The following is a 12,237-nucleotide window of genomic DNA, read 5'->3' on the forward strand; positions in this document are numbered from 1 at the left end:
GCGATGGAGAACTTTCCCTAGTAATTTTGAAAGTTTCTAACAAAATTTAAGAAATATTTTCTCTTTGAATTTAAATTTTGGATTTCTTTCATTTGGTCAGGTGAGAAAGAGAATTCCTCCTGGTCTGAAAGCTCTAAATCTGCCTCATTTGCTTTATTCAGCATCCAGTTGTTGTTTCTCTTCTTTCTAAGAATAGAGTGCCCGAGCCCTTCAATTTCATTTGCAAGTTCCAAACGTTGTTGAACATGTGATACTTGCGAAGAGACCAAGCCTTCAAGCTCTTTTGGGATTCCAACAGACTCAAAAGTCAAGGAGATTGCCTTAAAATGCTTAGAATAGGTAGGAACATCTTTTGGAGTACAGAAAAGAACACATTCTCCTTGTTTGGAAGCTCTAGCAGTTCTTCCACTTCTGTGAATCATTAGAGAAATGTTTCTTGGAGCTTGGAGGTGAACAACAACATCTACTTCTGGAATATCAAGGCCTCTTGCTAGAACATCGGTACATATAAGGATAGCCGATTTAGAAGCTTTGAATGACTCGATAGCTTGAATCCTTTGCTTTTGCGAGAGATTACCATGAATTCCAATGATTTTAAGTGATCTTTCCTGGCAAGCCTTACTACATTTTTTTCTTTTTTTTGAACCAGGAAGCTCCTTTTCATGAGTATCTTTGCAGACAAGGGCCAAAGATAGTAAAGGAGTTAGTCTATAGACATATGATATGGAGTTTACGAAAACCAGTATTTTCCCATTTTCAATAGAGCTTGGACAGAGAGAACACAATTGGTTACCAGTTTTAGTATCCCAAACTGGAGCAAAGTATTTGAGTAAGTATAAGATCAATCTCATTTCAATTTCATCACTTTCACATTTAATCATCGAGATTGTTAGTCCTTTGGGAAGCTTTATAATTCCGCTTGTATGGTTTCCAGATTGAGTCTGTTCTCCGTTTTCATCAGGTGAAGAGTTAGTTTTAAATCTGGATAAATCTACTATAAATACCTGGTTTTCCCTGAGCTTTACATACTGCATGATGCTTTGCATTGCTTTATTGGAATTTTCTGGCATAATTGATGTAACATTGTTATCTTGCACATCTTTTTTGCCTTTTGATTTTTTGCCTGTATTTCTTGTAACAAGCTTGGAAAATTTTGGATGTAAGTGATTTGGTAGGGTCAAAGTAGCTGAGAATAAGTAAGTTTGAATTTTTTTGTGAGTATGATTTCCTTTATTTTCAGAATAAATAAGCTGAAGAATTTGCTTTAATTCTCTATAATGCCCTTGTTCTATTAGTCTGTCAGCTTCATCCAATACCAAAAATCTGAGTTCATTTATTGATAATGTTGTAGTAACCTGCTTTCTAAAAGTCTCTCTTTCATCTCCAAATATTGATTCATTTTCAGTTTCACCAAATATCAGAGCTGAAAGTCTTCCAGGAGTTCCAACAGCAATTTGTACTCTCTTCTTTGCAATTAACCTTTCTTGCTTCTCTAAAGAAAGACCTCCAACAAAAGCATGTATACCAAGCCCTGTATATTTTCCCATAGATCTAAGATGGTCCCTTACCTGAATAGCAAGCTCTCTGCTTGGAAGTATAACGAGAGCTTGAAGGGATTCATCAGATCTATAAGTATTATTATTTGAACCTTGATTGCCAATCTTTTTAATACTTGCCATTTGAAACCCCATTCTTTCAAGTTCTTTAAAGGCTTCATCATCCTCTAGATCTTCTTTGTCGCCAAATTCTTTGAATTCATCACTGTCTTCTTTGAAAGATCTTTGCTCTAACTTTTCTTTTCTTCTCTGAATTGCAAACATTATGTTAGCAATAATTGGAATTCCATATGCTAAAGTTTTTCCAGAGCCTGTCTCTGCTGCTCCAACAATATCTTTTCTATCTCTGATTGCAGGTACCAAACATGCAGCTTGTATTGGAGTTGGGTTGAAAAATTCCAACTCAAATAATCCCTTTAAAATGCTTGGGTGTATAACTAAATCTGGAGACTTTAATTCTTCCATTTCTTCAAAAGATGACTTTTTATTTAACTTTTGAGTGGAGTTCTCAATAATATTTGTCCAGTTTGACAGTCTTTCTTTCAAATCATAGTATTCTTCCCAATATTCCTCTGGATCAAGAATTGGTTCATTCTGTTTAGATTTCACTTTCTCAGCTTCATCACTAACAATCTTATTTTTAATTAATGCCTTATCAACTTTTTTTTGTTTTTTTTTCATGGCATTTAAAGGCTCAATTTCATCCTTATCACCGTCCTTATTGGCTCTCCTTTTAGATTTTTTGTTTTTAAAACCCTTTTCAGTCGATATCTTTGCTTGATTAAAATTGGTATTTAACTGCGAAGTATTATCTTTTCCTAACTCGTAAAAAGAAATCTTCGTTGGGTCTGAAATTTCTTCGATCATACTTACTCCATATTTAGAAAATTCAGATATTAGGTCATTAGACAAGTCCACCTCTTTCCATTTTAATCCTTTAATGTTCCTTCCACCTTTATTCTTTGTAGAATTCATCTTGAAAAATCTAGAAGAACAGCCAAATCATCTAATAATTTTCAGAAATTTTTTTCTTACTTCCACTATTTTCCTTCTTTTCTTGACATTTTTCCGTCAAATCTATTTTTCGGTACTATGCCCGGCGCCAAAAATAAGGCGCCTATTGAAGCCCATCATAAAATAGTGTCAATTTAAAATGATAAGGATAACGGGTTGAATAGTTTAAACTTACCTGGCCGGCGTTCGGGGTCGCTCAAGAATGACCCTGTCGTAATCCTGAGCAGGGCATTGCACTCCGCTGTCTGTGAAGGGTTATGGATTGATCAATGATCAATTCCAACGGCGAAATTTCTGGCAGCGGTGACCACGCCAGTGGTTGCCAACTAATAAACTAATGTATCACTAAAATGCCCTGTTTTGTCTTTTTTCCTGTGTAGTTTGAGACCGGCTGCCGTGCTCGCGTTCGGCAACGGCTGTGATTCGGCGAGGAGGTGTTAGTGTGGGTTTAGGCCGTGGTCGGGGTGAGACGGAAGATATTAGTTCTAACTAAGCTACCGAACCTAGGTTATTTCTCTAATCGTTTTTCCTGTCGGAAATAGGGTCTGCGATATCACCAGTTGATCTATTGGATTCATTGAGAAGCTCTTCGAATTTTGGAATGTACCTGACGAATGAAAAGACAATGGATTGTTCGAAGAAGGAAAGAAATCAATCATTCAAAGAACTTAACTATTGGTAAAACTTACCAAAAAATGAGCCCTGAAAAAACAACCAATAATATGGCCAGGGATAGTAAGAGTTTAAGATGTAGCATCTCGTTGTATTGGTATGCGATATAGGACATTATGAAGGAAACAAGTGCCAGAAATAAACAGGTAAAATTCAAGATCTTAAGGATGATCTTCTGGTCAATTCCAAACACAGCCTCTATAAATTCCGCAACTCCATTGTTGCTAACAGTTTCTGCCTGCTTCTGCCTCTCTTCTTTCATTTTTTAATTATTACCTAATTTATTATCAATTTGATTTATTCTGCATCCTGACATTAGAGGCGGTTTCCATCTATTTGGCGGGAACAACTGGGAGTGTGGGTAAGTGTCAGATTTACATGTGCATGCGTTATAATGTAGATAAACCTACACGAGTGCATGTAAATACTGTAATATTGAATTACATAGAACGGATTTATTAAGTTTATTTGTTATAAGAAAATAGAAGCTAATTTTAAGTGGAGTGATTATTCGAAGATTATGTGGACAATTCGAGAAAAAATCAAGGAGTGAAAAAAAAAATGTTAAGTAGATTAACTTCGTGATATAAGTGAAATAAAATACAATTTTCTTGTTTATTTCGATACAAAAATCTTCAGAATAATTAAAAAACAGAAAATGCATTGACTAAAAAAATGTCCACTTAAATAGACAAAAGAAGCCAAAACTATTTATGCGTACTGTGGGGTTTCAAAAGAGGAGGTGGGATATGTCAAAGCAGAAAAAAAATAGAGGGGAAAAAATATATTAATATATATATATATATAATATAAGTACGTATATTTAAGTGAGGGCAAATAGAGGCTATATGAATAGGAAAGAGAGATGTTGGTAATCAAGGAAGAGGACTACAACTCTTTATGGGCGGAACTGCAATGGCCAGGGGAGAAGTTCGATAAAGTTATGGGATATTTTCGTAAGTATGCAGGATTAGAAGAGGGATTGAGCAGAGAGAGGCTTTCCAAGCTATTGCTTGACTTAGGAAAGAGTTGCTATACTGTTAGAGGAGGTGTTAATTCAATAACAGAGAGAGGAGATCTATGCTGGATTATGAGTGGTAGTAATATGTTAAGCGGGTCTCAATTTATGTGTTTAGCAGGATTATTGGATAATTCAACTCCACATTCTACCAGTAGTCCAGCAGGATTACTAAGACTGGAAATGATATTTATGTATTATGACAAGGGAAACAAAGGATACTGGGATATGCACGATTGGGATTTCTTAATGAGAGATATTCAGTACCCTGCAGAGAATGGTGAGAAACTGGTCCCTTATCCATTATCATCTGACCAGTATATAAATTTTGAAACTTTAAAGAAGTTGGTGGACACAAGAAGGCTTAGAGGGACATCCCAACTTTTGAGAGTTTCTTTCGAGAACGGGAAACTAGAAAAAGAAAAAAGTTTGAAAGTAATCGAGGATAGTAGTAACGTAGATAAATCCACGGATAATGAGAACTTAATCTTCGAAATTAACAACCCAATAAATAATATTGAGATGTCTGGTTTGAAAGAAGGTGATGTAGAATATGTAAAATTAAGTGAGAAGACTACATATTCTCCAATCATTCAAAGTAGAGGTAATCAAGGTGAAAAGCTTTCGAGCAAAATGAATATTCAAAAACTACAAGTCTTCTCTCCACGAAAAAAAAACCCAGAAAAAAAGTCTCCATCTAAAAAAAGACTTCAGAAACAAAATTCCGGAATTCAGGAAGTATCAAACGTAAACCAGACTACATCATCTCCTCGCCTCTTAACTTCGAGAGAAACCTTTGCTGAATATAATACAAATTCCTCAGCTTACCAGGATGGGGTTTCTTCCTATATGTCAAGAATCCCAGTAGTACCAAACTCTCCTAGCTTAAATTGCACTCCAATGACAGGGTTCAGAAGAAGTGTTGTGCCAAACCCCTATTATACATTCAACGATGGAAGAGGAATTCTAGTTAACCAAGTAACTCCAGTGCTCCCAAACCCTATTCAGCATATGCCTTACCAGATTCCTGTAAATGTACCGCATCAACAAATGCCAGTTCAACAATTTATGGACCCAATTTCAAATTACATCTCTCCGCATATTGCAGCTCAGATGAACAAGGGAGTAATGCACTCCAAAGCTTTGGATTTACCTATGGTTAATTCTTCAAGCATTGGAAGTGAAGGTCAAAATGACTTACAAAATTTTAATAAGTTCCAAACTTTTGGGCAATCTCTTCAGAATGTGGGCCATTCAATTATGTCTATGATCCCAAAGGTTTTTTCTGTGCCTAACATTATGGTCGGAGCAAGTAATTATTCCTATGTATCTCAGGAAGATATTCAAAAGAGAGGAAGCAAAAGGTTGAATGATGAGGAAATTAATACTCATTTTCAAAGCTCCCCTAAGTCAATTATTAACACAAACGAACAACCAGAGATCAAAGCTGTATATGGAGCAACCAGGAAAGTAAGTGATGATCATAATTCTGTCATGAGTAGTGAGGCCATGAATAATGGAATGATGCTTCCAAACTTTCATTCTACTTATTCCAATGAAAATTATCCAATGTCAATAGATTTGTCGAAACTGAATGTAGTTTCGTTACCTGGAATCCCAGAAAACAACAGTAATCTTAATTCCTACGAAGTAGGAAATACTGTGAATGAGATAATAAATAGTGAAGATTTCTTAGAGGCAGAGGAGGTCAGGAAAAGTAATATTCTTAGTCAGGAAATTAAATCTAAGATGGAAAATATAACAAAAAAACCGATCAGAATTGAAGATGTAGATCACTTTTTCACTTTTATGGAACAGTTGTTATATAACGAAATAATTGGAAGTGTTGGTCTATTTGATAAGGTGATAGAAAGACACGAGTCTAGCTTTCAACTTTCAGAAAAGGAGGAAATACTGATTGGTCCTATAATGCAATTAACGACAATGGATCAACTTATGTTAACATTTGCATTGAACTGTGTGGTCTCACATCAATATTCTGGTAATTCCTATAATCAGAATGAAGGAGTTCTTGGAAATGGAGTTTCAATTGATGTGGTTGGAGAAAAGATAGATAGTCTGATAGATTTGTTTCATCGTATATATAGGATTATGTACCAAGATTTAAGGAACGAGGTTGAAAGAAATGGAGATACTGTAATTAGCTCAAGTGATATAGATGAACGGAGAATTCAAAACAAAAACTCATTTATTGGATATAGCTTCCTTCCATATATTGTTAAAATGGTGTGGGAGAAAGTTAGAGCAGCTATGGAGGGAGATTTAGATATGATTGAAACTATTAAAGATATTTGTGTTGTTTATTATCATTATTTACTGGAATCTAATGGTTCATTTGTAAGTGAAAATAATTCTCAAGAAAGTTCTCAAGTTTTCAAGTATAGTTCTGTTGAGGAAATGATCGAAGTTGTTAGGCAAAGGTATGTTGTGGCAATAAAAATGTTATCATTGAATAATTCTGCCAAAACTAATAGTGCAGAAGCGAAAAAGATTAAGAATCAGACATCAAAAAAAGGACAGGAGCCACAACCTGATCGACCAGCTTCAAGAATTGGTCAGCCTTCTTATGTAAAGTCTAAAACCCAAAGCCATCAGGATCATTCTCAGTTCAAAACTCAAAGCAAGAGCATTGTCCAGAACCCGAGACAAACACAAACCCAAATTTGTTATCAAAACCAGCTTAGGGGCGAAGGAATTAATTTAATTTTGAAGGAAGTGAATAAGAATGTTTTTGTACCAGTTGCAAAAAGTAGAGTGAACCATTCATCTCCTCACTATCCCCTATTGACAGCAACATCATCCCCTAATTATAACTTAATCCAGCAGGAAAGCAAAGCTAGAGATGTAAACAGTAGAGTGACAGCTGGAGGAAATAGTTCAAGAAGAAGCCTGGTTTTAGACTCTGGAGAGTCTAATCCAAATGTGGTTCCGTGTATATTACAAGAATCAGTAATAGATACAGAAAACTCCTGTGAATACCATTACAACAAGGCATTAAATCACCAAGAGTCAGTAACAAGTAAAGGTGATATAATTGGGGGCCCATCCATTACATCATTTACATCTTCGGCTAATAGGAACTATTTATATACGAATAACACAAATAATAATGGTAAAGTACCAACAAACATTGCTAGTTACTGCCCAGCGGAACATGCATTAACAGACAAGGTACCAGAAACTAGATTAGAAAGGAAATCTAGAATTCCATCCAGAATCTTATAATAACTCTTGTTAATTAAAGGTCAAATATATATATATGAGTAAATGTATACAAATGAAAATTTCTAAGAATATTAATTTATTTTGAATCAAACATCTTTCCTGTGGGGAATGTTTTAAATTGATTAAAAGGCCTGCTGTTTTAGGCGGCAACTTTGGCGGTATAGGTGAATTAGAAATATAATTTAGAAAAATAACATTTCTCAATAGAAAAAAAATACTCTGGTTTTTTTTTAAAGAATTTATTGATTGTCGCTTAGGAGGCCCGGAAATAGAAATTGTTTCAAGGGATATTGGGATATTTATGCCAGAGAGTAGTAGATGCGGCGATAAAGGTTAAATTATGGAAAGTAACGACAATCAAAACAATCAAAACTAATCATTGAAAAAGTAGAGAAACGAAGCTGGGAAGGTTAGGGTGGTAAAAACGTTCAAAATGGAAGCTTCAAGATGTGATTTTGAGGAAGATATTGGTTCAGTAATGGAATTCGAAGAGCCAGAACAACCTATGGTTTTAAATATTTATAATGTGTTGGCAAGCGCAAATACTGGAGTAAATATTGATTTATCATGGTTTACAGAGAATTTTGGGAATACGTATTATGATCCTCAGGAGTTCCCTGCTGCAAGGTAAGTTTTTAAAGGGAGTAACAAATCCCAGAATTAGATAATATACAATGTGTTGAATATTGAATATATTCATTATTTCCAGTATATTTCACGTCCCTAATTACTAGAACTTTATTTTTCAAAATCTAACTACTTTATATTTGTAGAGCTGATATCCCAGATAAGCATACAAAAAGTGTGGTTACAATTTCGGCTTTCTCTAATGGCAAGATTCAAGCAACAGGGGGAGTCAGTGTCGAGTGTACAAAAAACTCTCTCAAAAAGGTCGTTAGAAAACTCAGAAACAAAGGTTTCAAGAAAGCAAAGCTTTTGAGTTTCGAGGTTCATAATATCCAGGCCGTTATTGATGCTGGTTTTCCTATTGATCTCAGAGTTCTTCGCGAAATTTATGTTTTTGTGGATTACGAACCGGAAAGAAACCCAGGTCTTAGAATCCGCATCCCTGTCTTATATCTCTACAATCAAGGATGCAATCCTGAATTTTTACAACGACAATTACTAGCATATCAATATGGCACTATTAATCAAAATAAGGGTCGGATTGAGCGGGGCGGCACTCCCGCCCTTTATAGAAATGGCAAAATAGAAATTGTGACATTGACTATTCATTTTTCTGGTAAGATAGGAATGGCAGGGGGGAGGAGTGTGGAGGGGTTACAGAAGGTGTTGGATTATATTAAGCCGTATTTGATACGCTCTAGGCTAGTCTGAGTTGTATTTGTATGTATTGTGTTTACCGTTAATAATTGTAATACCTCTATATGGTTACGACTAAAAGCTAAATTTGAGGTAATAACAATTCATCCTTTGCTTAATGATATATTATAAGCAAAAAAGAGTAGAAAATTAGCTAATCGAATTAGAAAATGTTATGTTGTTGTTTGGTACCCGAAACTTTATTTGTTTTTAAATTGAATTATTGTCTTAACTCCTGTAACTTTAGTAGAGTGAACTGTTTATAGACTTGAATAGGGAAGGCTTAGATTCAAACAAAATGGAGGCGAATTGGTTGAGTGGGTCAGAGTTGGAAGGTTCTATTAAGAGGTTAAGGAGACCACAAATTACTATAGAAATTGTTAATGTAGGCTTCCAGTCTTCTCTGATAATATTAATGCATACGTGTCCAAGTTTGTCAATATTTGGATGGAGTATTTTACTAAGACATTTCACTTTTGGAGGCTTAAATGGGTATTCTTTCGGCACTCTGATGACGAACTGTAGTATTTTGTTAGTCCAAATACCTTCTTTTGGTTGTAGAACTACCACAAAACAATTAGATATATTCTCTAGATCTAAGTTATTGGTATCTTTTAAACTTTCTATAGCGTCCATGTCAAGAGCTGTTTCTGTGTTAAACTTTACTTTACAAAACTCTGGTAACCCAATTTCTTCAAACTCTTTTCTAAGCCTTAGCAAAGAAACATCCATGTTAAAGCTGGCTTAAATACCAGATTCGAGTTTATACTTGGTTAATATAATATATATATATATATATATATAGAATGAATCAATGGGAATAAGTAGAGCTACCAAAAAAGAGCTTTTTTAAAGCCTGAAATTTTCTTGAGGCTCACATCAATCTATTAAGCTGGGTAATTATTGCTCAAAATTATGCGCTCAAATTCAAAATTAAATATGCAAGTAGAAAATAATATGCAAGATGTTATTATTCAACATTATATCTAACTAAGCTAAACCTGTATCTAAGACATATTGTGCTAAGAAGATTCACCTAAAACATCAGAAATTATTCTTTTTTTAATCAATGACATCTCCATTTTCGGAGTCAGATTTGGGTTTTGCAGTCTTTTTAAGCATAGATGTTCCGCATTTCTTACATAGTACAGCATTATATGATATAGGATAAGCCATACCTAGTTTACAGTTCTTACAAGGAGCAAAAATGCAGCCAAGGTCCTGCGAGTTTGTGCTGAGCAAAATCTGTGGAACTACACTCAATATTGAACATCTAACTACATCTCCTGGTCTGTAGCAGTCATTGATCCAATAACTAGCTTGAGATTCTAAATGATCATTAGCTAATCCGGCTGAATTCGAACCAGATGAGGCTCCAGATGATGAAGACGCATATGTGACATTTGGGTCCGCATCACTATTCATATTCCAACATCCAATATCTTGTGGACGTAGCAAGCCAGTTACACCCTCTATTTCACTCTTGTATCCTCTACCGCTCCTATCTAAAAGCCTAACTTCCACTCCTTTTCTAGGCAAAATTCTGTTTACCACACCTATAACCTTTCCTCCCTCATTATTGCCTATTTGTATTTTACCTATCTGGTCCTCTCTACACATTAACGAGGCATACATATCTCCGTTATCATCCATATAGACTCCATTTAACGGCCATTTAGCCTCCATTACATGTTTAATTGGCTGACCTGGAATCAGAACCTTACCGTACTCCTCATTCATCTCGGCCTATTTTCACAATATATTATATCAATACAGTTATTAATAGGGGATCCAGATGGTTTGGCGCCAAAACCGATGGGAATAAGAAAGGTGAAATACTGTAGGAAACAATTATTAATTCTCAAACACATATTAGTTAAACGGTTGTTATAAATAAATACCTGATATTTTTGTATATAGGTTATGTTTGGTTAGAGGTTTTGTTAAAATTAATACTTTTTTGAAACTTGAAGTTTGTTTTGTGTTTCATAGCATTGTATGTAAGAAACTATTATGGATAGGATAGTTTATGTAGGAAATAAAGATATAATTGGAATGAGAATAGTGTGACAAAAAAAAAATTAATAATTGATAGATCCTTATTTTTTTTTAATTTAATTTGCATAATATGGCAAGCAAATAGATTTAAACAAGTGGGGAAAGACTGAACAAAATATGTGGAATTTTTAGCCGGTGTGGGAAGGAGAGAATTAAAATTAATTAATTAATTAAAGTTACTCAAATTAGTAGGAAAAAAGAAAATAGGAGCAATATTGTGGGATTTCTGGAATTCAAGGGTTAAAGAAATTAAGTAATAGTATTCTACCAAATATGGCAATAACCAGAAGAAAAGGGGCGGAGGAAAATAGACACAAGAGTACTCCCTCTAGATCAACAAGGAGAATAAAAGAAGAGATTGATTTTGGTCTAATGGAAGTGTTTAGAGAAAAATTATATGGAATTTTACTAATATTTAAAAGTATGGTACCGTCATGGGGATTATTACTTTTTTGGTTTTTCTCAGCTTTAGAAAGTTGCTTTTTCTATATATACCTATCATTATTCTCCCCATTTTTTAAACCTTTATTATTTGGAGGGCAGGGTCACAAAATGTTAATGAGTTACTTAGGAAGTCAGGGTTTTTTCCCACTACTCCAAAAATACAAAATAATAAGCCATATTGATCAAGTTTTTGAATGGTTAAGTACTTGGGATCAGACAAACCAATTAAGATTTTTGGCATTCTGCTCATCATTCATTTTTGGTTATGTAATTTATAGAGGATATGAGGTTTGTCCAACTTACTCAATGGTGAATTACCACCTTGGTAAATATCCCAATTTTGGAATAATGATGGGATCTGTAGTATCATCCACATTAGGAGGAGTAATGGGAGGCATTTTATTATTTTATCTCGAAAATGAGTATCAAGTAGTACCAAAGTATTTACTTGAAGGTTTAAAATACGGGGATTACAGTCTTTTCCCCCTTAGTAGTTTTTTCGGAGAAGCTTTTCTTTCTTTCCTCTATAGTCTTGGAGTTAGCATTGTATGTAGGGTTGGGCCGGGGTTTTTTGGTGCAGCGGAAATTTCCTGGTTTTCAAACGCCAATATTGGTATTATTGCTAGTTCCATGAGAGCTCCTGGAAACTTATCTCTAACTTACTCTGCTCTTTATGGTGCTTACTCAGGGGATTATATAGGAGCCGCTATTCTTGGAACTGCAAATATCGCAGGAACTATGTTAATGAATTTCCTTTTGATGTTTAGAGGAATTTCGATCGCAAAAAAAAACCAAGTTAAGCGTAAAACCACCAATAAATCTAAACAGAAGTAATCGTCTGTACATTTATCATTTTTCTAAGATTTTTTTAAAGAATTGACCCAATATTTTGCTCTTCTTTCCTTT

The 12,237-nt window shown here is 34.7% G+C and overlaps 6 protein-coding genes across 6 annotated transcripts; 3 read left to right on the top strand and 3 right to left on the bottom strand.

The window, feature by feature from the left end:
- Positions 1-17: 17 nt before the first annotated feature.
- On the bottom strand, positions 18-2,531 carry cubi_03241 (MAK5 pre-mRNA splicing RNA SFII helicase; the record flags this gene model as incomplete). The annotated part of the gene is made up of 1 exon (XM_029020254.1): positions 18-2,531. The coding sequence occupies one exon, from the start codon at positions 2,529-2,531 to the stop codon at positions 18-20; it is 2,514 nt and encodes an 837-aa protein (XP_028873040.1).
- Positions 2,532-3,086: 555 nt separating this feature from the next.
- cubi_03242 (uncharacterized protein) lies at positions 3,087-3,504 on the bottom strand (the record flags this gene model as incomplete). The annotated part of the gene is made up of 2 exons (XM_029020255.1): positions 3,087-3,177; positions 3,260-3,504. The coding sequence occupies 2 exons, from the start codon at positions 3,502-3,504 to the stop codon at positions 3,087-3,089; spliced, it is 336 nt and encodes a 111-aa protein (XP_028873041.1).
- A 603-nt stretch (positions 3,505-4,107) lies between these two features.
- cubi_03243 (uncharacterized protein) lies at positions 4,108-7,506 on the top strand (the record flags this gene model as incomplete). The annotated part of the gene is made up of 1 exon (XM_029020256.1): positions 4,108-7,506. One exon carries the CDS (start codon positions 4,108-4,110, stop codon positions 7,504-7,506), a length of 3,399 nt encoding a protein of 1,132 aa, XP_028873042.1.
- A 433-nt stretch (positions 7,507-7,939) lies between these two features.
- Positions 7,940-9,577, top strand: cubi_03244 (transcription factor TBP; the record flags this gene model as incomplete). The annotated part of the gene is made up of 3 exons (XM_029020257.1): positions 7,940-8,133; positions 8,280-8,668; positions 9,096-9,577. The coding sequence occupies 3 exons, from the start codon at positions 7,940-7,942 to the stop codon at positions 9,575-9,577; spliced, it is 1,065 nt and encodes a 354-aa protein (XP_028873043.1).
- Positions 9,578-9,891: 314 nt separating this feature from the next.
- On the bottom strand, positions 9,892-10,569 carry cubi_03245 (uncharacterized protein; the record flags this gene model as incomplete). The annotated part of the gene is made up of 1 exon (XM_029020258.1): positions 9,892-10,569. One exon carries the CDS (start codon positions 10,567-10,569, stop codon positions 9,892-9,894), a length of 678 nt encoding a protein of 225 aa, XP_028873044.1.
- Positions 10,570-11,160: 591 nt separating this feature from the next.
- cubi_03246 (uncharacterized protein) lies at positions 11,161-12,165 on the top strand (the record flags this gene model as incomplete). Its single annotated transcript, XM_029020259.1, has 1 exon — positions 11,161-12,165. The coding sequence occupies one exon, from the start codon at positions 11,161-11,163 to the stop codon at positions 12,163-12,165; it is 1,005 nt and encodes a 334-aa protein (XP_028873045.1).
- Positions 12,166-12,237: the final 72 nt, after the last annotated feature.

Source organism: Cryptosporidium ubiquitum (genome assembly GCF_001865345.1).
Source record: "Cryptosporidium ubiquitum isolate 39726 chromosome Unknown contig_10, whole genome shotgun sequence".
In the NCBI taxonomy this organism is placed as follows: domain Eukaryota; phylum Apicomplexa; class Conoidasida; order Eucoccidiorida; family Cryptosporidiidae; genus Cryptosporidium; species Cryptosporidium ubiquitum.